The sequence below is a fragment of the Mytilus edulis genome, chromosome 5 (assembly GCF_963676685.1).
Source record: "Mytilus edulis chromosome 5, xbMytEdul2.2, whole genome shotgun sequence".
NCBI classification, from domain to species: Eukaryota; Metazoa; Mollusca; class Bivalvia; order Mytilida; family Mytilidae; genus Mytilus; species Mytilus edulis.
The window spans coordinates 1818254-1844174 of record NC_092348.1 but is presented as its reverse complement, the minus strand read 5'-3'; the positions used below and the strand labels follow the sequence as shown (position 1 = coordinate 1844174).

Sequence of the window (25921 nt, the reverse complement as noted above, 5' to 3'; positions counted from 1 at the left end):
AAAAACAATGCATTTTTTTTTACCCCAAATCTGTAGTACTAGAAATCTACTTTTAATATTTAGTACTATTTTGAACTAATGTAATATTTAAGTACCTGTATTTTACAGTACTTTATTTGTAATTGAAATTTAGGGACTGTAATTTTTTGGTTACATCGTCAGATATTTAGCATTTTGAAAGTTTGTATATTTCAAATATTTTTCAGTTATGATTTCCAAACATGGACTATTGTGATCACCATTGGTATTATTTCTGTACTAAACATTTGTTGTGTTTTCTTTGGTCGGGTTGTTGTCTCTTTGACACAGTCCCCATTTCCATTCTTAATTATAAAAGTAGCTGTGTAAACAGTTGTTGATGGTTCATATCAACCATTAGAAGCTATGTTATAGTAATGTCTGTCATATTTGTGTTCGTAAATAATTTTGATATAAATTAGACCGTTTCATTTCTTTTTTTTTTCGGGCCTTTTATAGCCGAATATCGACTAGGTGTCTTCACACAGTTAAAAGCCGTATGATTAAATCAATAGGTGTCCCATTTGCAATCAAACCACAGTTACACAATGTATTTTCTTGTTCACCATAACTGCAGACTCTTATCTTTTTCTGTTCGTGACCTTCTGCTGTTGTCTTTTTTTATGGTCGGGTTGTTGTCTCTTTAGCACATTCCCCATTTCAATTCTTGATTTTATTTTTCTGCATATCAAGTGTACATATTACGTACATTGATTTGTGAGAAGATATCATTGTTAATGAATAAGTCATGATCATTGATATAAAGTTTAATATTTGTTTTTAAATGGATTACTGAATAAAACCTTACACAATTATTATATCTCAATTGGATAAAAAGTTCCACGCCACAAGAAATTACGTTTAATTATCTCATAGTCAAAACAAAAGTCTCAAAACGTCTAGGGATTGTAACATAAATGTATTTATGAATAGTTAATCAGGTGTACAATAAGTGGAACTGTACTAAACAAACTCTGACATAAAAAATAATCAAATATAAACAAATATAAAACCACAATTGCTGTTATGTAGAGGTTCATTTGTTTAAATATTGTAAGCCATGTGGATGTGATGCTTGGTCCGTTTCTGTGTGTGTTACGTTTCGGTGTTATGTCGTTGTTCTCCTCTTATATTTAATGCGTTTCCCTAGGTTTTAGTTTGTTACCCCAATTTTGTTTTTTGTCCATGGATTTATGAGTTTTGAACAGCGGTATACTACTGTTGCCTTTAATTAACATAGATGAAATGGAAAAAATTATCACGCATTTACGTTGTTTACATTTGGATGTCAGAATAAAACGGGCAGGTACAGGAACATAATGCATGTTCGACACTACCCAACATTTCATTAAGGAACCATATTTTAAGCTTCAATTGGCAAGAGCTAGAAAGGTAGACAATACAATTCATACATGATAGTGAATTATCTTATAGTGAAATGTTTTTAACATTTGCCTATTTCTTCTGCAGCTTCTTCATTTAATATATTTCTGATTTTTGATCTCATCATATTGATGACAAAGTAAATTCGGCAACATGGGTCCTCGATGTTCAACTTTATCATAAAATTAGAAGTTGGTTCCTAAATGGATCTATTCTATAACTTAAAGCTAAACGTCTTTGTTCAAATACATGTCTTCATTGGAGTACACAATTGGCTTCAAATAAGCACCCTTTTAAATGTTAATATCATATTATCATGATTATTGTCCAAAAATAATGCATATTTAAGGATTTGATATTTTGTCATTTTTATTAAATGAAGTTATTTTGTATACAAAGTAATAGAAATGCTATTGCTATGTTAAATTTGTTATATGCTGATATGATTAATTGATTATCAAACTACCATGGACAGTTTAACCCTTTGTGAACCTACTTCTTTAAAATGACAGAAATCTGCCTTCCAAATTTGAATAGGATTCTGCAAAAACTATGCAGACACTCTTCTTTCTACATCAAAGCGACGAGAGATAGGCCGAGGGATTACAAGTAATACACATGATTCCTCACTGATAATTAGCTAGGGACGGAAACTTACACATACTTTTGAAATAAGTAAGTATCTGTAGGTATATAATTATGAGCTTACGTCACCAACATTCATCACATTCAAATAGTATAAAATAGTGAAGTATTTGTGATAAAAGGGCTATAGACATGCAAGTGTCAGTTTCCCCTTATGAGGACCAATTTTCCATTTATTGTACCCTTTTAAAATGAATTCTTAATTATTACATTGTTTGCCATGAAGTACCGTAAATTCCCAGTGGAATACAAACCAATACCTTAAGTTATTTTACTCCTTTGGCTTCAATGAACTCACATCAACAGACATGTGAATGCATAGAAAAAGTTATAGTTCCTTTCATTTTCTTCTTAAAGTCCAATACAAATTCAATTAGCAATATAAACAAAAGAATAACGAATCAAATAATTCAAGTGTATTTAACTCGTGACCGAAAAACTTTTGATAATTAACAAATGTGCTACGGGCATTCGTGAATGTATTGTTTTATGGTCACTCGTTGAACCTTTTTCTCTTTTTGGATTCTTCGATTATTTATTCTATAACTCTGAACAAGTAATCTCTTCAGTCACACTCTCCAATCACATTCAAACATCTGAGTAATATATATTATATGACTTACAATTCTTTACATCTATAGAATCCTAGATTTGCTTGAAGACATTCACATTTGTATTTACAATCATCAATCCATGTGTCATCCTGTCCATAATATTGTCCCTTGTAAGCACAGATATTGCTAGCTAAACAGAAGAAAAAAAACATGTTTACAATGTTAATGTAATGTAACCTTTCTTCATTTCATGACATAACCACATAAAGGTTGTGAAGTTTTTTTTTTTTCTTTTTCTTTCTTTGTCATATTCTTCACCTTTTCTAATCTATTCTTTATTCGTTATTAATTTCTTATTAGTTTCTTATTCGTTTTATAATATACTTATCTATTATACAATTTTATACCTTTTTTTTTATTATAATGTAAGATGACTAATGTTAGAGCGGGTGAAAATACCATGTCAGGGCGAATATATTCTAATGTAAAATACTGTTTAGAGCAGGTGATAATACCCTAATAGGGCGAATGTATTCTAATGTAAGATACTGATTAGATCAGGTGTTAATACCTTGTCAGGGCGAATGCATTCTAATGTAAGATACTGATTAGATCAGGTGTATATACCCTGTCAGGGCGAATGCATTCTAATATAAAATACTGTTTAGATCAGGTGAAAATACTCTGTCAGGGCGAATGTATTCTAATGTAAGATACTGTTTAGATGTGTAGAGCAGGTGAAAATACCCTGTCAGGGCGAATGTATTCTAATGTTAGATACTGCATAGAGCAGGTGAAAATACCCTGTCAGGGCGAATGCATTCTAATGTAAGATACTGTTTAGAGCAGGTGAAAATACCCTGTCAGGGCGAACGTATTATAATGTTATATACTGTATAGAGCAGGTGAAAATACCCTGTCAGGGCGAATGTATTCTAATGTTATATACTGTATAGAGCAGGTGAAAATACCCTGTCAGGTCGAATGCATTCTAATGTAAGATACTGTTTAGAGCAGGTGAAATTACCCTGTCAGGGCGAACGTATTATAATGTTAGATACTGTATAGAGCAGGTGAAAATACCCTGTCAGGGCGAATGTATTCTAATGTTAGATACTGCATCGAGCAGGTGAAAATACCCTGTCAGGGCAAATGTATTTCAATGTAAGATACTGTTTAGAGCAGGTGAAAATACCCTGTCAGGGCGAATGTATGTTATTGTTAGATACTGTATAGAGCACGTGAAAATATCCTGTCAGGTCGAATGTTTTCTAATGTTAGATACTGTTCAGAGCAGGTGAAAATACCCTGTCAAGGCGAATGTATTTCAATGTAAGATACTGTTTAGAGCAGGTGAAAATTACTTGTCAGGGCGAATGCATTTTAATGTAAGATACTGTTTTAGAGCAGGTGAAAATTCCCTGTCAGGGCGAACGTATTTTAATGTAAGATAATGTTTAGAGCAGGTGAAAATACCCTGTCAGGGCGAATGTATTCTAATGTTAGATACTGTATAGAGCAGGTGAAAATATCCTGTCAGGGCGAATGTATTCTAATGTTAGATACTGCATAGAGCAGGTGAAAATATCCTGTCAGGGCGAATGTATTTCAATGTAAGATACTGTTTAAAGCAGGTGAAAATACCCTGTCAGGGCAAATGTATGTTAATGTTAGATACTGTATAGAGTACGTGAAAATATCCTGTCAGGTCGAATGTTTTCTAATGTAAGATACTGTTTAGAGCAGGTGACAATATCATGACAGGGCGAATATATTCTAATGTTATATACTGTTTAGAGCAGGTGAACATACCCTGTCAGAGCGAATGAATTCTACTGTAAGGTATTGTTATAGCAGGGAAAAATACCCTGTTAGGGCGAATATATAATAATGTAAGATACTGTTTAGAGCACGTGAAAATACCCTATTTAGGTGAATGTATTCTTATGTTAGATACTGTTCAGAGCAGGAGAAAATACCCTGCCAGGACGAATGTATTCTAATGTAAGGTACTGTTTAGAGCAGGTGATAGTACCGTGTTAGGGCGAATGTATTCTTATGTTAAATACTGTATAGAGCAGGTAAAAATACCCTGTAAGGGCGAATGTATTTTAATGTAAAATACTGTTTAGAGCAGGTGAAAATATTCTGTTAGGGTGAATGTATTCTAATGTACGATACTGTTTAAAGCAGGTGAAAATACCCTGTCAGGGCGAGTGTATTCTAATGTAAGGTACTGTTTATAGCAGGTAAAAATGCCTTGTCAGGGCGAATGTATTCTAATGTAAGATACTGTTTAGAGCACGTGAAAATATCCTGTAAGGACGAATGTATTCTAATGTAAGATACTGTTTAGAGCAGGTGTTAATACCCTGTCAGGGCGAATGTATTCTAATGTAAGATATTGTTTAGAGCAGGTGATAATACCCTGTCAGGGCGAATGTATTCTAATGTAAGATACTGTTTAAAGCAGGAGAAATTACCAAGTAACATAATTTTCATTTTTCTGTCTGTTATGAACTTTGGTTTAATCGCTATTTATTCGTTCCTCATTTGCTTTATATACTTTTTATTGTCTTTTTCATATATTATTGCTGATGTTAGCTCAGGATTTGTCGATGTGACACAGCCTTATTAGCGCTTACATATTAGTTACAGAGCAGGACTGATACCCTGTTCTTCATCGCTACTCATTTGGTTCTGATTTGTATTTCATACTTTGCTTCTTTTTAATGGTTACGTCTTTTTACTTTATAAATGTGTGATCGTAGTCTTAGGTTATATGAGTTTGAGCGTATAAAACAGTTAAAGCAGTTACTTGTTCATTCTTTATAGTTTTTTTTAAACTTTGTCCTTTTTTGAAATTGTCTTTTTTTTTCTGGTAGATGAAAATATTCAGATATATTGTATCTATTCGTTTTACGCGCTCGACTGATTTCTTATTCACTTTTTATAAATTGTTTTTTTTATTATCATGTCTCATGTGTTGGATTTTAGTTATCTTGGTCTGTTATTTTTATTCATTCCTTATTCATTTCATACACATTACCGGTTTTATTTTAATTTTTGTTTTGCATTTCATTTGCCTCTTTTAAATGATTTTCGTCTTTTAGTTTTCTTGTTTTTGGTGTTCGTTGTTGATTCGTTGGAGTATAATAAACCTGTTGGCACATATTTCAATGTCTTCGCGCTTGATTTATACTCTGCTACTTATTTGTTACCTTTTTGTTTTTAATGTGCTCTTCACAAAGTGACTGTTTTAAAGGTATATGATATGACATGCCAAAAATAAGCTTAAATGAATTTAGACGACCTGCTTTTGTACAAATAACTTACATTGCTATGAATTAAATGTTCAAGACCACACCAGAGTGATTTAGACTATGAACCTTGATTGTTCAAGCTTTGTTAGATAAATGCAGCCTGCGGTACTCAGTTAATTGTTTGGTGGTGCCCGCGGTACTCTGTTAATTGTTTGGTGGTGCCCGCGGTACTCAGTTAATTGTTTGGTGGTGCTCGCGGTACTCAGTTAATTGTTTGGTGGTGCCCGCGGTACTCAGTTAATTCTTTGGTGGTGCTCGCGATACTCAGTTAATTGTTTGGTGGTGCCCGCGGTACTCAGTTAATTGTTTGATGGTGCTCGCGGTACTCAGTTAATTGTTTGGTGGTGCTCGCGGTACTCAGTTAATTGTATGGTGGTTCCCGCGGTACTCAGTTAATTGTTTGATGGTGCTCGCGGTACTCAGTTAATTGTTTGGTGGTGCTCGCGGTACTCAGTTAATTGTTTGGTGGTGCCCGCGGTACTCAGTTAATTGTTTGATGGTGCTCGCGGTACTCAGTTTATTGTTTGGTGGTGCCGCGGTACTCAGTTAATTGTTTGATGGTGCTCGCGGTACTCAGTTAATTGTTTGGTGGTGCTCGCGGTACTCAGTTGATTGTTTGATGGTGCCCGCGGTACTCAGTTAATTGTTTGGTGGTGCTCGCGGTACTCAGTTAATTGTTTGGTGGTGCCCGCGGTACTCAGTTAATTGTTTGGTGGTGATAGGAACCAGTATAGGACTGAATATCTTAGCATTGTCGACCGAACCACTTTGTATAATGGACAGATGGACCATAGACACCATTATAGGACTGAATATCTTATCATTGTCGACCGAACCACTTTGTATAATTGACAGATGGACCATAGACACCATTTTAGGACTGAATATCTTAGCATTGTCGACCGAACCACTTTGTATAATGGACAGATGGACCATAGACACCATTATAGGACTGAATATCTTAGCATTGTCGACCGAACCACTTTGTATAATGGACAGATGGACCATAGACACCATTATAGGACTGAATATCTTAGCATTGTCGACCAAACCACTTTGTATAATGGACAGATGGACCATAGACACCAGTTGACCACCATTATAGGACTGAATATCTTAGCATTGTCGACCGAACCACTTTGTATAATGGACAGATGGACCATAGACACCAGTTGACCACAACAGAGTAATTCAAACAATGAACCTTGCTTGTTGGGCGTATTGGAAGATAGTTACATCCAGTGTTGTTTAATGTGTTTTCGTTGTTGTGCTTATAAAGATATATATGAGGGAAGATGGTAATCTCCAACTTGCAGACCTGACAACCAAGTCTGGTGTACCATTGGATTGTGTTTATCAGATAAGATTCCAACCAATCGGTGTGTTATAATGTGTTTGAATTTTAATGAGTGATTAAGAAAAAAAAGAAGATTTAAAAGAAATGTGCAATGTGTTAATTGTACTTACGTATAGTAGGTATAGGGTATTGAACACATTCAACATGACCACAACATTGACCGTTTGGTATAACAACACTACATATCCAAGGCAGATGGTCATACACAGGACAACTAAAAATATAAGTAATCATGTTTACTTTTCTGGAAATATGTGCAAAAAATAGCAATATTATTGAGATTATATTGAAGGAAATATGTTTTTGGCCAAAAGGAAAACACCCCAAAAGTTTACATGTACTGAAATTTAGTAACTGATTTAGCCTATTTCTCAAATCCGATGACGACCCTATGAATGTTCAACTGAATCATGTCTTTTTTAATTGTATACTCGAAGCGAAATTGAAAGCCGGTTGATTTCAATGCTTCATGGCGACACTGTAACAATATCTTAGTATGCACTTAACGGTGCACTATTCTGTCTTTGTAAGTTTCACTATAAAGGTAAGCTATACACAGAATCAAAGTTAAACAAACAGGTCAATGTGAACTACTCTGTCTATGAAAATTTCACTATAAAGGTAAGCTATACATAGAATCAAAGTTGAACAAACAGGTCAATGTGAACCACTCTGTCTTAGTAAGTTTCACTATAAAGGTAAGCTATATATAGAATCAAAGTTAAACAAACAGGTCAATGTGAACTACTCTGTCTTTGTTAGTTTCACTATAAAGGTAAGCTATGCACAGAATCAAAGTTCAACAAACAGGTCAATGTGAACCACTCTGTCTTAGTAAGATTCACTATAAAGGTAAGCTATACATAGAATCAAAGTTAAACAAACAGGTCAATGTGAACTACTCTGTCTTTGCTAGTTTCACTATAAAGGTAAGCTATACACAGAATCAAAGTTAAACAAACAGGTCAATGTGAACTACTCTGTCTTTGTAAGTTTCACTATAAAGGTAAGCTTTATCTAGAATCAACGTTAAACAAACAGGTCCATTTGAACTACTCTGTCTATGTAAGTTTCACTATAAAGGTAAGCTATACACAGAATCAAAGTTAAACAAACAGGTCAATGTGAACCACTCTGTCTTTGTAAGTTTCACTATAAAGGTAAGCTATATATAGAATCAAAGTTAAACAAACAGGTCAATGTGAACTACTCTGTCTTTGTAAGTTTCACTATAAAGGTAAGCTATACACAGAATCAAAGTTAAACAAACAGGTCAATGTGAACCACTCTGTCTTTGTAAGTTTCACTATAAAGGTAAGCTATACACAGAATCAAAGTTAAACAAACAGGTCAATGTGAACTATTCTGTCTATGTAAGTTTCACTATAAAGGTAAGCTATAATCAGAATCAAAGTTAAACAAACAGGTCAATGTGAACTATTCTGTCTATGTAAGTTTCACTATAAAGGTAAGCTATACACAGAATCAAAGTTAAACAAACAGGTCAATGTGAACTATTCTGTCTATGTAAGTTTCACTATAAAGGTAAGCTATAATCAGAATCAAAGTTAAACAAACAGGTCAATGTGAACTATTCTGTCTATGTAAGTTTCACTATAAAGGTAAGCTATACACAGAATCAACGTTAAACAAACAGGTCAATGTGAACTACTCTGTCTTTGTAAGTTTCACTATAAAGGTAAGCTATATATAGAATCAAAGTTAAACAAACAGGTCAATGTGAACTACTCTGTCTTTGCAAGTTTCACTATAAAGGTAAGCTGTACACAGAATCAAAGTTAAACAAACAGGTCAATGTGAACTACTCTGTCTTTGTAAGTTTCACTATAAAGGTAAGCTATACATAAAATCAAAGTTAAACAAACAGGTCAATGTGAACTACTCTGTCTTTGTTAGTTTCACTATAAAGGTAAGCTATATATAGAATCAACGTTAAACAAACAGGTCCATGTGAACTACTCTGTCTATGTAAGTTTCACTATAAAGGTAAGCTATACACAGAATCAAAGTTAAACAAACAGGTCAATGTGAACCACTCTGTCTTAGTAAGTTTCACTATAAAGGTAAGCTATACACAGAATCAAAGTTAAACAAGCAGGTCAATGTTAACTACTCTGTCTTTGCTAGTTTCACTATAAAGGTAAGCTATACACAGAATCAAAGTTAAACAAACAGGTCAATGTGAACCACTCTGTCTTGGTAAGATTCACTATAAAGGTAAGCTATACATAGAATCAAAGTTAAACAAACAGGTCAATGTGAACTACTCTGTCTTTGTTAGTTTCACTATAAAGGTAAGCTATACACAGAATCAAAGTTAAACAAACAGGTCAATGTGAACCACTCTGTCTTTGTAAGTTTCACTATAAAGGTAAGCTTTATATAGAATCAACGTTAAACAAACAGGTCCATGTGAACTACTCTGTCTATGTAAGTTTCACTATAAAGGTAAGCTATACACAGAATCAAAGTTAAACAAACAGGTCAATGTGAACAACTCTGTCTTTGTAAGTTTCACTATAAAGGTAAGCTATATATAGAATCAAAGTTAAACAAACAGGTCAATGTGAACTACTCTGTCTTTGTAAGTTTCACTATAAAGGTAAGCTATACATAGAATCAAAGTTAAACAAACAGGTCAATGTGAACTACTCTGTCTTTGTTAGTTTCACTATAAAGGTAGGCTATATATAGAATCAACGTTAAACAAACAGGTCCATGTGAACTACTCTGTCTATGTAAGTTTCACTATAAAGGTAAGCTATACACAGAATCAAAGTTAAACAAACAGGTCAATGTGAACTACTCTGTCTTTGTAAGTTTGACTATAAAGGTAAGCTATATATAGAATCAAAGTTAAACAAACAGGTCCATGTGAACTACTCTGTCTTAGTAAGTTTCGCTATAAAGGTAAGCTATACACAGAATCAAAGTTAAACAAGCAGGTCAATGTTAACTACTCTGTCTTTGTTAGTTTCACTATAAAGGTAAGCTATACACAGAATCAAAGTTAAACAAACAGGTCAATGTGAACCACTCTGTCTTAGTAAGATTCACTATAAAGGTAAGCTATACATAGAATCAAAGTTAAACAAACAGGTCAATGTGAACTACTCTGTCTTTGTTAGTTTCACTATAAAGGTAAGCTATACACAGAATCAAAGTTAAACAAACAGGTCAATGTAAACTACTCTGTCTTTGTAAGTTTCACTATAAAGGTAAGCTTTATATAGAATCAACGTTAAACAAACAGGTCCATGTGAACTACTCTGTCTATGTAAGTTTCACTATAAAGGTAAGCTATACACAGAATCAAAGTTAAACAAACAGGTCAATGTGAACAACTCTGTCTTTGTAAGTTTCACTATAAAGGTAAGCTATATATAGAATCAAAGTTAAACAAACAGGTCAATGTGAACTACTCTGTCTTTGTAAGTTTCACTATAAAGGTAAGCTATACATAGAATCAAAGTTAAACAAACAGGTCAATGTGAACTACTCTGTCTTTGTTAGTTTCACTATAAAGGTAAGCTATATATAGAATCAACGTTAAACAAACAGGTCCATGTGAACTACTCTGTCTATGTAAGTTTCACTATAAAGGTAAGCTATTCACAGAATCAAAGTTAAACAAGCAGGTCAATGTTAACTACTCTGTCTTTGTTAGTTTCACTATAAAGGTAAGCTATACACAGAATCAAAGTTAAACAAACAGGTCAATGTGAACCACTCTGTCTTAGTAAGATTCACTATAAAGGTAAGCTATAAATAGAATCAAAGTTAAACAAATAGGTCAATGTGAACTACTCTGTCTTTGTGAGTTTCACTATAAAGGTAAGCTATACACAGAATCAAAGTTAAACAAACAGGTCAATGTGAACTACTCTGTCTTTGTAAGTTTCACTATAAAGGTAAGCTTTATATAGAATCAACGTTAAACAAACAGGTCCATGTGAACTACTCTGTCTATGTAAGTTTCACTATAAAGGTAAGCTATACACAGAATCAAAGTTAAACAAACAGGTCAATGTGAACAACTCTGTCTTTGTAAGTTTCACTATAAAGGTAAGCTATATATAGAATCAAAGTTAAACAAACAGGTCAATGTGAACTACTCTGTCTTTGTAAGTTTCACTATAAAGGTAAGCTATACACATAATCAAAGTTAAACAAACAGGTCAATGTGAACCACTCTGTCTTTGTAAGTTTCACTATAAAGGTAAGCTATACACAGAATCAAAGTTAAACAAACAGGTCAATGTGAACTACTCTGTCTTAGTAAGTTTCACTATAAAGGTAAGCTATACACAGAATCAAAGTTAAACAAACAGGTCAATGTGAACTATTCTGTCTATGTAAGTTTCACTATAAAGGTAAGCTATAATCAGAATCAAAGTTAAACAAACAGGTCAATGTGAACTATTCTGTCTATGTAAGTTTCACTATAAAGGTAAGCTATATATAGAATCAAAGTTAAACAAACAGGTCAATGTGAACTACTCGGTCTTTGCAAGTTTCACTATAAAGGTAAGCTGTACACAGAATCAAAGTTAAACAAACAGGTCAATGTGAACTACTCTGTCTTTGTAAGTTTCACTATAAAGGTAAGCTATACATAGAATCAAAGTTAAACAAACAGGTCAATGTGAACTACTCTGTCTTTGTTAGTTTCACTATAAAGGTAAGCTATATATAGAATCAAAGTTAAACAAACAGGTCAATGTGAACTACTCTGTCTTAGTAAGTTTCACTATAAAGGTAAGCTATACACAGAATCAAAGTTAAACAAACAGGTCAATGTGAACTATTCTGTCTATGTAAGTTTCGCTATAAAGGTAAGCTATACACAGAATCAAAGTTAAACAAACAGGTCCATGTGAACTACTCTGTCTTTGTAAGTTTCACTATAAAGGTAAGCTATATATAGAATCAAAGTTAAACAAACAGGTCAATGTGAACTACTCGGTCTTTGCAAGTTTCACTATAAAGGTAAGCTGTACACAGAATCAAAGTTAAACAAACAGGTCAATGTGAACTACTCTGTCTTTGTAAGTTTCACTATAAAGGTAAGCTATACATAGAATCAAAGTTAAACAAACAGGTCAATGTGAACTACTCTGTCTTTGTTAGTTTCACTATAAAGGTAAGCTATATATAGAATCAAAGTTAAACAAACAGGTCAATGTGAACTACTCTGTCTTTGTAAGTTTCACTATAAAAGGTAAGCTATATATAGAATCAACGTTAAACAAACAGGTCAATGTGAACTACTCTGTCTTTGTAAGTTTCACTATAAAGGTAAGCTATACACAGAATCAAAGTTAAACAAACAGGTCAATGTGAACCACTCTGTCTATGTAAGTTTCACTATCAAGGTAAGCTATACACAGAATCAAAGTTAAACAAACAGGTCAATGTGAACCACTCTGTTTTTGTAAGTTTCATTATAAAGTTAAGCTATACATAGAATCAAAGTTAAACAAACAGGTCAATGTGAACTACTCTGTCTTAGTAAGTTTCACTATAAAGGTAAGCTTTATATAGAATCGAAGTTAAATAAACAGGTCAATGTGAACAACTCTGTCTAAGTAAGTTTCACTATAAAGGTAAGCTATATATAGAATCAAAGTTAAACAAACAGGTCAATGTGAACCACTCTGTCGTAGTAAGTTTCACTATAAAGGTAAGCTATACATAGAATCAAAGTTAAACAAACAAGTCAATGTGAACTACTCTGTCTTTGTAAGTTTCACTATAAAGGTAAGCTATACAGAGATCAAAGTTAAACAAACAGGTCAATGTGAACCACTCTGTCTTTGTAAGTTTCACTATAAAGGTAAGCTATATATAGAATCAAAGTTAAACAAACAGGTCAATGTGAACTACTCTGTCTTTGTAAGTTTCACTATAAAGGTAAGCTATATATAGAATCAACGTTAAACAAACAGGTCAATGTGAACTACTCTGTCTTTGTAAGTTTCACTATAAAGGTAAGCTATATATAGAATCAAAGTTAAACAAACAGGTCAATGTGAACTACTCTGTCTTTGTAAGTTTCACTATAAAGGTAAGCTATACACATAATCAAAGTTAAACAAACAGGTCAATGTGAACCACTCTGTCTTTGTAAGTTTCACTATAAAGGTAAGCTATACACAGAATCAAAGTTAAACAAACAGGTCAATGTGAACTACTCTGTCTTAGTAAGTTTCACTATAAAGGTAAGCTATACACAGAATCAAAGTTAAACAAACAGGTCAATGTGAACTATTCTGTCTATGTAAGTTTCACTATAAAGGTAAGCTATAATCAGAATCAAAGTTAAACAAACAGGTCAATGTGAACTATTCTGTCTATGTAAGTTTCACTATAAAGGTAAGCTATACACAGAATCAACGTTAAACAAACAGGTTAATGTGAACTACTCTGTCTTTGTAAGTTTCACTATAAAGGTAAGCTATATATAGAATCAAAGTTAAACAAACAGGTAAATGTGAACTACTCGGTCTTTGCAAGTTTCACTATAAAGGTAAGCTGTACACAGAATCAAAGTTAAACAAACAGGTCAATGTGAACTACTCTGTCTTTGTAAGTTTCACTATAAAGGTAAGCTATACATAGAATCAAAGTTAAACAAACAGGTCAATGTGAACTACTCTGTCTTTGTTAGTTTCACTATAAAGGTAAGCTATATATAGAATCAAAGTTAAACAAACAGGTCAATGTGAACTACTCTGTCTTTGTAAGTTTCACTATAAAAGGTAAGCTATATATAGAATCAACGTTAAACAAACAGGTCAATGTGAACTACTCTGTCTTTGTAAGTTTCACTATAAAGGTAAGCTATACACAGAATCAAAGTTAAACAAACAGGTCAATGTGAACCACTCTGTCTATGTAAGTTTCACTATCAAGGTAAGCTATACACAGAATCAAAGTTAAACAAACAGGTCAATGTGAACCACTCTGTTTTTGTAAGTTTCATTATAAAGTTAAGCTATACATAGAATCAAAGTTAAACAAACAGGTCAATGTGAACTACTCTGTCTTAGTAAGTTTCACTATAAAGGTAAGCTTTATATAGAATCGAAGTTAAATAAACAGGTCAATGTGAACAACTCTGTCTAAGTAAGTTTCACTATAAAGGTAAGCTATATATAGAATCAAAGTTAAACAAACAGGTCAATGTGAACCACTCTGTCGTAGTAAGTTTCACTATAAAGGTAAGCTATACATAGAATCAAAGTTAAACAAACAAGTCAATGTGAACTACTCTGTCTTTGTAAGTTTCACTATAAAGGTAAGCTATACAGAGATCAAAGTTAAACAAACAGGTCAATGTGAACCACTCTGTCTTTGTAAGTTTCACTATAAAGGTAAGCTATATATAGAATCAAAGTTAAACAAACAGGTCAATGTGAACTACTCTGTCTTTGTAAGTTTCACTATAAAGGTAAGCTATATATAGAATCAACGTTAAACAAACAGGTCAATGTGAACTACTCTGTCTTTGTAAGTTTCACTATAAAGGTAAGCTATACACAGAATCAAAGTTAAACAAACAGGTCAATGTGAACCACTCTGTCTATGTAAGTTTCACTATCAAGGTAAGCTATACACAGAATCAAAGTTAAACAAACAGGTCAATGTGAACCACTCTGTTTTTGTAAGTTTCATTATAAAGTTAAGCTATACATAGAATCAAAGTTAAACAAACAGGTCAATGTGAACTACTCTGTCTTAGTAAGTTTCACTATAAAGGTAAGCTTTATATAGAATCGAAGTTAAATAAACAGGTCAATGTGAACAACTCTGTCTAAGTAAGTTTCACTATAAAGGTAAGCTATATATAGAATCAAAGTTAAACAAACAGGTCAATGTGAACCACTCTGTCGTAGTAAGTTTCACTATAAAGGTAAGCTATACATAGAATCAAAGTTAAACAAACAAGTCAATGTGAACTACTCTGTCTTTGTAAGTTTCACTATAAAGGTAAGCTATACAGAGATCAAAGTTAAACAAACAGGTCAATGTGAACCACTCTGTCTTTGTAAGTTTCACTATAAAGGTAAGCTATACACAGAATCAAAGTTAAACAAACAGGTCAATGTGAACTTCTCTGTCTTTGTAAGTTTCACTATAAAGGTAAGCTATACATAGAATCAAAGATAAACAAACAGGTCAATGTGAACTACTCTGTCTTTGTAAGTTTCACTATAAAGTTAAGCTATATATAGAATCAAAGTTAAACAAACAGGTCAATGTAAACTACTCTGTCTTTGTAAATTTCTCTATAAAGGCAAGCTATATATAGAATCAAAGTTAAACAAACAGGTCAATGTGAACTACTCTGTCTTAGTAAGTTTCACTATAAAGGTAAGCTATACACAGAATCAAAGTTAAACAAACAGGTCAATGTGAACTACTCTGTCTTTGTAAGTTTCACTATAAATGTAAGCTATACATATAATCAAAGTTAAACAAACAGGTCAATGTGAACCACTCTGTTTTTGTAAGTTTCACTATAAAGGTAAGCTATACACAGAATCAAAGTTAAACAAACAGGTCAATGTGAATTACTCTGTCTTAGTAAGGTTCACTATAAAGGTAGGCTATATAAAGAATCAACGTTAAACAAAAAGGTCAATGTGAACTACTCTGTCTATGTAAGTTTCACTATAAAGGTAAGCTGTACATAGAATCAAAGTTAAACAAACAGGTCAATGTGAACTACTCTGTCTATGTAAGTTTCACTATAAAGGTAAGCTATATATAGAATCAAAGTTAAACAAACAGGTCAATGTTCACTACTCTGTCTTTGTAAGTTTCACTATAAAGGTAAGCTATATACAGAATCAACGTTAAACAAACAGGTCAATGTGAACTACTCTGTCTATGTAAGTTTCACTATAAAGGTAAGCTATACATAGAATCAAAGTTAAACAAACAGGTCAATGTGAACTACTCTGTATATGTAAGTTTCACTATAAAGGTAAGCTATACACAGAATAAACGTTAAACAAACAGGTCAATGTGAACAATTCTGTCTTAGTAAGTTTCACTATAAAGGTAAGCTATACATAGAATCAAAGTTAAACAAACAGGTCAATGTGAACCACTCGGTCTTTGTAAGTTTCACTATAAAGGTAAGCTATACACAGAATCAAAGTTTAACAAACAGGTCAATGTTAACTACTCTGTCTATGTAAGTTTCACTATAAAGGTAAGCTATACACAGAATCAAAGTTAAACAAACAGGTCAATGTGAACTACTCTGTCTTTGTAAGTTTCACTATAAAGGTAAGCTTTATATAGAATCAACGTTAAACAAACAGGTCCATGTGAACTACTCTGTCTATGTAAGTTTCACTATAAAGGTAAGCTATACACAGAATCAAAGTTAAACAAACAGGTCAATGTGAACCACTCTGTCTTTGTAAGTTTCACTATAAAGGTAAGCTATATATAGAATCAAAGTTAAACAAACAGGTCAATGTGAACTACTCTGTCTATGTAAGTTTCACTATAAAGGTAAGCTATATATAGAATCAAAGTTAAACAAACAGGTCAATGTGAACTACTCTGTCTTTGTTAGTTTCACTATAAAGGTAAGCTATATATAGAATCAACGTTAAACAAACAGGTCCATGTGAACTACTCTGTCTTAGTAAGATTCACTATAAAGGTAAGCTATACATAGAATCAAAGTTAAACAAACAGGTCCATGTGAACTACTCTGTCTATGTAAGTTTCACTATAAAGGTAAGCTATATATAGAATCAACGTTAAACAAACAGGTCAATGTGAACCACTCTGTCTTAGTAAGTTTCGCTATAAAGGTAAGCTATACACAGAATCAAAGTTAAACAAACAGGTCAATGTTAACTACTCTGTCTATGTAAGTTTCACTATAAAGGTAAGCTATACACAGAATCAAAGTTAACAAACAGGTCAATGTGAACTACTCTGTCTTTGTAAGTTTCACTATAAATGTAAGCTATATTTAGAATCAAAGTTAAACAAACAGGTCAATGTGAACTACTCTGTCTTTGTAAGTTTCACTATAAAGGTAAGCTATATATAGAATCAAAGTTAAACAAACAGGTCAATGTGAACTACTCTGTCTATGTAAGTTTCACTATAAAGGTAAGCTATACACAGAATCAAAGTTAAACAAACAGGTCAATGTGAACCACTCTGTCTTTGTAAGTTTCACTATAAAGGTAAGCTATACACAGAATCAAATTTAAACAGAAAGTTCCATTGTTGGTTGTTGGTCTCTATTGTCATAAAAGTTAATACAATCAAGGTAAAACTCATAAAAGGAGATCTTTAAGATATACTTAGTTTTTTGTATACAAAACTTTCAAGAAGTGGATAATTCGGTACCTTTCAAAATAACTTCAAAAAGTTTCCTAAGTAGCTTCCTTACTACATCATACTTGTCAAGTAACTTTCTCTCCATGTTTTGATAATGAACCATTAAGGTCATCGAAAGCTCGGGATTTTATAATCTGATCCTTTGTGTTCGTATTATAGTTCCATGAATTTTGAAGTCAAATAGAAAAGTTCCTTCTGGAATGCTACAAATGTTTAGTTTTTTATATGATAAGTTTATTTTGAATCCAAATTAATGATAAAAACTATTTAACACATCTTTACACAATATTGTGTCACTCTATTAATATGGCTCTATGTATCGTTCCTCTGTATATCGCCACTGAAAAGGAAACACCTGGACTGAGTAATCACAAGTTTGAATATATCTTCCAGAAAGAGAATGACATTTTTTTCATCCTCTCAAATTTATATGAATTAAAACAGTTATTAATCACTAACACAACTAGTTGGTTATATTTCTATAACTTGCAAAAAAGTAGGGTAACAACCCTTCCTGTTAATATCTTACTAGAAATCCTGACCTGTTTAGAGCTCAACGCTTCTTTTGAATGATCACCTGATAATATTTGTACTTAGTTTAGTTTCGATTGCCTCAATGGTTCCATTAAAAATGTGTACATGGAATTAAATATGACTGTCATATAAGTACGGGTCTAAATATCTGTACTACCAGGGTTCATCCACCATTTTCTAACATAATGACATGCCTGTCCCAAGTCAGGAACGTGACAGTTTTTTTTTTTCATTCGTTCGATATGTTTGTGTACTTGATTTTGCCATTTTATGAAGGACTTTTCATTTTGAAAAAAAGGTAAAATCACAAAAATACTGAACTCAGAGGAAAATCAAATCGGAAAGTCCATAATCACATGGCAAAACACATCAAAAACGAATGGACAAGAACTGTCATATTCCTGACTTGGTACAGGCATTTTCATATGTAGAAATAGACATTTGTGTTACGCAATTTATGTTATTATACTGTTTGAACTCAAACTTCAGTCTAAAAATTTCATTCCGAAGTTAACTTTTGCTTGATATCTATCAACTTACAGAGCATCACATGAAAAATGTCCACTTTGTTCATCATCACAGGTACAGTTGTAGTCACAACCATCTTCCCAGTTGTCTCCTTGGTGATAAAGTGAACCTTTGTACCAACATCCGGGACCTAACACATAAGATGATATAATCAGATGTCTCGTTATTCCGTCCAAGATGTCTAGATTTAAATTATGTTATACGAATCGCCATGGTAATATACAACCTTGCGTATACATATAGAGCGATTAAAAGTTATAACATTCAGCCGACATATATGCTTCCTGGACTGCATATTATTGGATGGTTTTCGTCATATACAAAATCCTTTTTTGCCAAAAAAAATGTAAAGGAAGGAGGCAGTAGTCTAGAAACCCTATTTTAATATCAATCCAATTCATGAAGTGTGAATAACATTAGTTTTCGGTTAACAATAATGTCTATTTTCTGTCACAACCACATTTAAATTTTACCTATTGACCGCTTGCAAATTTCATAGCGTAGCATTTGAAAATCCATAAAATAAATCAACTGCAAAATGTGTGCAGTAGAAGAGTTGTTTTATAGCTTTATATAAAAGGTAAAATCACAAAAATGCTTAACTCCAAGGAAAATGCAAAACAGAAATTCCTATTCAAATGTCAAAATCAAAAGCTCAAACACATCAAACGAATGGGTAACATCTGTTATATTACTGACTTGATACAAGCATTTTCTTATGTAGAAAATTTTGATTTAAACCTGGTTTTATAGGTAGCTAAACCTCTCACTTGTATGACAGTCGTTGACGATTCCATTATATTCACAACGATGTGTGAACAAAACATACAGACATAGTAGGTAAAAATGAAAAAAGAACGTGGTACAGCAGTCAATATGAAAAGTAAAATAAAAAAAACATTGTGTTATAATCATAGTGGAAGTACAATAGCACATAGGAAGTCAAGGATACAAACCATTCACCATCGCACAATAAAAGAGGGACGAAAGATACCAAAGGGACAGTCAAACTCGTAAATCTAAAACAAACTGACAACGCCATGGCTAAAAATGAAAAAGACAAACAGAAAAACAATAGTACACATGACACAACATAGAAAACTAATGAATAAACAACACGAACCCCACCAAAAACTAGGGGTGATCTCAGGTGCTCCGGAAGGGTAAGCAGATCCTGCTCCACATGCGGCACCCGTCGTGTTGCTTATGTGATTACAAATCCGGTAAATAGTCTAATTCGGTAGGTTAAATTCCTGAAAGGGAAGGGGATTGTAGTTACGACGTAAGGAACATATCCGATATCATTTGTGAAACGGTTATTCCATAACGGTCAACCAACTCGTGATGGCGTCCGTAAAATTTACGAAGGGATGATTTCAACTTCACCATTTGGAACTCTTGGTTTAATAGCTTCCTTGTGAGCAGTAACCCCCTATCAAGAAAATCATGATAGGAAATGCAAACACGGGAATATCGTATCAATTGGGAGATATATACCCCGTATGCAGGTGCTGCTGGAATGTTGCTTCTTAGAAATGGAAAGTTCACAATTGGAAAGCTGAAATCATCTCTTTTGTCGTAAAGTTTTGTCTTCAACCGACCCTCATTGTCAATTTTTAGATGTAAGTCAAGATATGAAGCCGACTTAACTGTAGTATGTAGTATCCTTAATAACATAATAACATAATGACGGGATGTCTAATTTCTGATCCACGTCATAACACGTTGTGTGTAACAAAAGCAAAAATGAAAGACAAGATACAATATTTTACCATAGAACAATAATACAATGATGGGATGTATTAGTACAGAGCCACGGTATATGTGACCAACAAACACGAAAAAGCATATTGACCAAGCACATTAGCAAAGACAAAAGACAACAATACAGCAATTGTACCATAGAACAATAACACGATGAGATATAGACAGGATGTATAAGTACAGAGCCATGTCAGATTCCCATCACTAATTAGTAAAAGTTATATTCATAAAGATAGATAAACAACGTCAGTACCCAATCATGTATTATATGTGAAGTTGATACAGAAAATTTAGCAACAATATCTTGTTACCTTCCGATGAACTAAAAAAAAATAAACAAAAATTTACTTGATACACCCCTGGTGCATAAACTTTCTGCTCAGACGCTGGTGACGTTTCACAAAGTCTAATTGTGAGCTGCAAGCTCTTGTATTCCAACATAAGTTTAGAAATGTATATCCCAAATGCAGGTGATATATTGCTATCAAGGAAAGGGACATTGATAGTTTGTCTGGTTTTTCATAGATTAATATACTGACGTGATTGTATATGTCACATTCGAGATATAAGTCTAAAACTGAGGCGGATATGAAAATGGAACTCAATCATTAAAGTTTGGAATGTTAATGGAAAGAACATCATCAATATATCTCTATGTGACATTATGGGATCTGGGCTCTTTGATCTTGTTTTTGACAATTGTCTAAATGAACTCCAATTCAAATGAAAATAAGAAAAGTTCTGCAAGGAGAGATGGACAGTGCGTTCCCATAGGAATGTTGACAATTTGTTTAAAAATATATACCTCAAAACTTAACGTTGTGGATGCGAGACAGCAACATACTGTAAACTAGTGTCTGTCAGGCATAATTGACCTTTTTATTAACTTTTAACAAATTATGCCGTATGATATATCCCAAGTAATACATTGATACCGTGGGCAACCATTTGAATGTTTCAAAGCATTGTGGCTTTTTTTTAAGACGATTTTTCAATTTCATATTGGAAATAGTGGTATACAGGGTTGAAAAAATCAGAAGTTAAAATACATAGGGTACTATTTAGCATAATCTTGATTTAAGAGGTTTTTCATAAAATGAAGTACACCAAAGATTTAAACTCAATGTTGAAAATGTGGAAGTTGTTATAGACAAATACACTATTTTGGAAGGCAAGAAATGGATGGAATTCTAGATATCCATGAGAGGATGTTATTGTGGGAATGAATTAGTGAATAACGATATCAGGTTAGGTTATAGATAATGAATATTTTAAGTTTTTTTTTGTCGTAGAACACAACGAGGGGTGTCAGGATTGAGCATATGAAAAACCGACCGTAGGAAGTCTTTCTTTGAGCAATCCTGACACCCCGAGGTGAGTGCTACGACAAGAAAAACCTTAAAATATGCATTATCTGACTTATATACCGTCAAAAAAATAAATTATAAAGATTTTCAAAATTTAGCAACCTATTTTACCGAACAAACTGTGGTTATTCCTTTCTAATGCGTTTAGGTTTAAATACGATCTACGGATCATTTAGATGTGAAATAAAACTCACTAATAAATCTAGATATAAACCCTTTAAAATTATTGTCCATACACAATCAAAATACTACTGTAACTGCATGAAGAAAGAAACAAATGAATTGTTACCATCCGATAACGGTGCATGACAATTACAAGACACATTGTAAGTAATTCATTGTACCAACTTAGTTTATGGAAAAGAGAGGGGAATACTTTTTTTTAGTTACGTGAATGTTATTAAATAAAATATAAACATATTTTTTGATAGAGTAAAAGATATACATAAATTCAACAAAAAGTTTAGAACTGACACGAAGACAAATATAATTGAATGTAGGTTACAGTAGGATTTCCTATTCAGTGTGTATCGTCTTGAACATGCATGAAATATTTGCCACTGGACGTTAAGCAAGCTTCCAACAATCAATCAACCTATTCAATGAGACTCAATAAGATTTTCAAAATCTTACATGCTAATATGGTAAACCTGGATTTATTTTATGAAAGTCTACATTAAAATTCATCTCACATATTTGATAATGTTTCTGTCATGTAGCGATAAGTTAACAAAATTTCACGTTAAAGTTGTTTCTGGGCAAAGACAACTACAGTAGGATATCCTATTAAGTGTGTATCGTCCTGAACATGCATGAAATATTTGCCACTGGACGTTAAGCAAGCAACCAACAATCAATCAACCTATTCAATGAGACTCAATAAGATTTTCAAAATCTTACATGCTAATATATTAAACTGGATTTATTTTATGAAAGTCTACATTGAAATTCATCTCACATGTTTCTGTAATGTAGCGATAAGTTAACACAATTTCACGTTATAGTTGTTTCTTGGCAAACGACTTTTTTTACACCTATCATCGATTGAACTTTAAAACATTAATTCCTAACTCGGCAACAAAAAACTATCAGACGAATGTAATTTTGAAGTAAATTATAGATTGCATTTTTATCAAGGAAAATAATGACCTCAAACAGGTAATTATTTTATGCCTTGGATATGATTCATTGAAACATGGTATCGTCCGGGTTGATTCTGCGAAAGAATAACCTATTGTTCTGAATGAAAATAACTCCATATAGGTATATAAATATCTAGAAACAAGTTATGCGAAATATCTACTACTATGTTATTATCCAAAAAGTTATAACAAAATTTATAAACTAAACATCATCTACTCACCAGTTGATATGACTGTTGGTAGTGACACATTGTCTGGACCTAAAATAACAAACAAATATAAGAAATAATATATACTATTAGCCGCCCGTGTCTTTTTACTAACACCCTGTGCGTTTCTTAAAGACACTCGGTCCTTATTAGCATGTCTATGCGTAATATTTTGTTGCAATACTATAATGTAATCTATCTTCATGTTTCTGAAAAGTTTATAACCTCTTGCTTATCAACATTTACAGCAGGTGTTAAAAATTGTGATTAAAGTTAATATGTTATATATATGTTCTCTTGGCTTTGCTCAAGATATATGTATGTGTTTAAAATGACAATAAAATGACAATAGCTAGATATAAACTTAAGCAAACATAATAATCAAGACATGATTGGTAAGCATGACATTACAACAAAACCCTTGAACTTACTTCCCTTAAATGTCATTCTTATCTTTTTATTTTTGCGTTTTGCGTTAAATGAATTATTAATCTGTCTATCTGTACTATGTGGTGTTATTCAGAATCCTCGGACCTGCGACATTTTGAGTTCTTGAAACATATTTAAGACTATTCTTTCAAAGTTCTTAAATGTAGCTGAATTTTCCGCATACATGTCAGTTATAGGGAACTCAATTTGATCATGGATATAGAAGTCAGTCCCTAGTTAACCATAATTCAGCCTCCTGTCACCTCTGTCATCAAGTATCTCGACCCCGTCCTGTCATTTTATGCCAGATCAATATCCAATTGCAGTAAATTGATTTCAAACTAAGTTGTTGATTATTCATATGGGATTATCATTATGAATACCTTAAATTCAAAAGACTGAATAAGTAGGGCCCTATGATTTTGGAGTACTTATACTCAAGCCTTATGTCAATTTGTCCTCATTGCATAGGTATTACTGCTGATTCATTATTATTCGTGAGTTATGTGGGTTTCATGCGTTTTCTTGCCTCAGGCGAACAACGAAAAACAAATTTCTATAAAGTCGTATCAAGAATTATGAATAATCACGTAATCAATTATCTACAAAAATGCAAGGTTTTTTGCAAACCATGAAAATTGGTACCAACAAAAATAAAAGAATCTCAGTATTACGTAATCTGTCGTGTTGTAACCTATCAAACCTATTAGACTTTCGAAACCATGGCTGATACCTTGCTTTCGGTATTGCAACGTAATGAAATCGTGCCGTTCTGTGATACATTAGTTACAAATCGGATTGTATCCTTGCCAATACCTGATATAACCGTACTAGTACACAGTTCTCCGAAAAACGCCGTATAAATCATTCTGGCCTACGAACAAGTACGGATATATACGGTTTTGATATGGAATAACACGGATCAGTACGGTCTGATACGGTTTAGTAAGGAGTTACTACGTGTTGCTTGATCCGTGGTAAAACTTTGCGCATGTTCAAAAATTGTCAAGGATATACAAGTACTACTACGTATGACTAGGCAACAAAACGGATATCTACAGATTGTCACGAATGATGCCGGATCATATCCGTAGCCAATCCGGCGTCAGATCCGTGAATATGTGACCTAGCTATTATAAGACAAACATTATAATAGAATGCAAAAACTGTAATGCTGCAGATATTTTATACAATTGAAAGTACAATAAATTAGGTTTAAAATAGAAAAAAAACTTAAATAAGCAATCTGATCAGTAGTGAAGATCTTCAAGCAGGTAAAACTTTACCAGTAACTAGGGCACAATCATCTTTGAAGTTTCTAGTTTTAAACGTGTCTCATGACTCCATCTGCCAACAAAGATGGTCGATACGACTAAACAAAAAACAAAGGGGTAAAATGCAAATTTTTACTGATATTTTTTAAACCATAATAAGCTAAAAGGTAACCAATACTCTGACAGTTGTGCATACTCAGACAATTGCTAATGCTCAACATACTCGACATTTTTTTTTGCAGTCAGATTTTCTTTATTTTCATTACAGTTTTCAAAATATTATACATAACTTGCATGCTACCATTATGTTCTATATCTAGCCATGTCGGCCATCGTGGTTGGCAGTTGGGATAATTGGTCATATGCTAAAACAAGATACCCTCATGATAAAGTTTGACTAAAATTGGCTAATTAGGATAATATTTTTATAAAAGTAAGTAGACGACGACGACGACACCAGACACATTGTTTACCTTTTCACCGTGGCTACTTACATGTACTATGTCCCTGGATAGTAAAGACATCACCGACACCTGCTTTAGCTGAAAGAAATTCTCAATATTATATTCATTATGACTACAAAGTGTTTCATAAATCAGCTAATATGATAATTAAAACTGTGCAACCAAACTGCAGAATAATTAAAATGGGAATTATTGTAGGTATTGATTATTGAATAAGAAAGGGTTCGTTCGAACGTAAGCATCCGATTTTTTGGAAAAACACATACCTCTAAAAGATCCAGTGCAGTAGTAACATATCGCTGTTAACTAGTGATAAATTGATTTAACTAGAACAAATCCAGGTCAAAAACCAACACTGGATAAACACATCAACTATAAGGGGGAAACAAATAAAGGCAACCGCTGTTCGAAAGTAATAAATCGATGGAGAAAAAACAAGTCCGGGTTACAAATTAAAACTTACGGAAACACAAATATAGGAGAATTCAACGAAACAACAAAGTAACAAACGACAATGCTACTGACACAG

At 33.0% G+C, this 25921-nt stretch overlaps 1 protein-coding gene across 1 annotated transcript in view; it reads right to left on the bottom strand.

Annotated features, from left to right (window-relative positions):
* Positions 1–25921, bottom strand: part of LOC139522644 (uncharacterized) — a 234360-nt gene that overhangs the window by 8950 nt on the left and 199489 nt on the right. Inside the window, exons 21-25 of the mRNA XM_071316111.1 lie at positions 25423–25470; positions 23238–23276; positions 18756–18873; positions 7391–7494; positions 2670–2790 (exon numbers count right to left, since the gene is read on the bottom strand). Of these exons, the coding sequence (XP_071172212.1) occupies positions 2670–2790; positions 7391–7494; positions 18756–18873; positions 23238–23276; positions 25423–25470 (430 nt within the window). The remainder of the gene's footprint in view (positions 1–2669; positions 2791–7390; positions 7495–18755; positions 18874–23237; positions 23277–25422; positions 25471–25921) is intronic.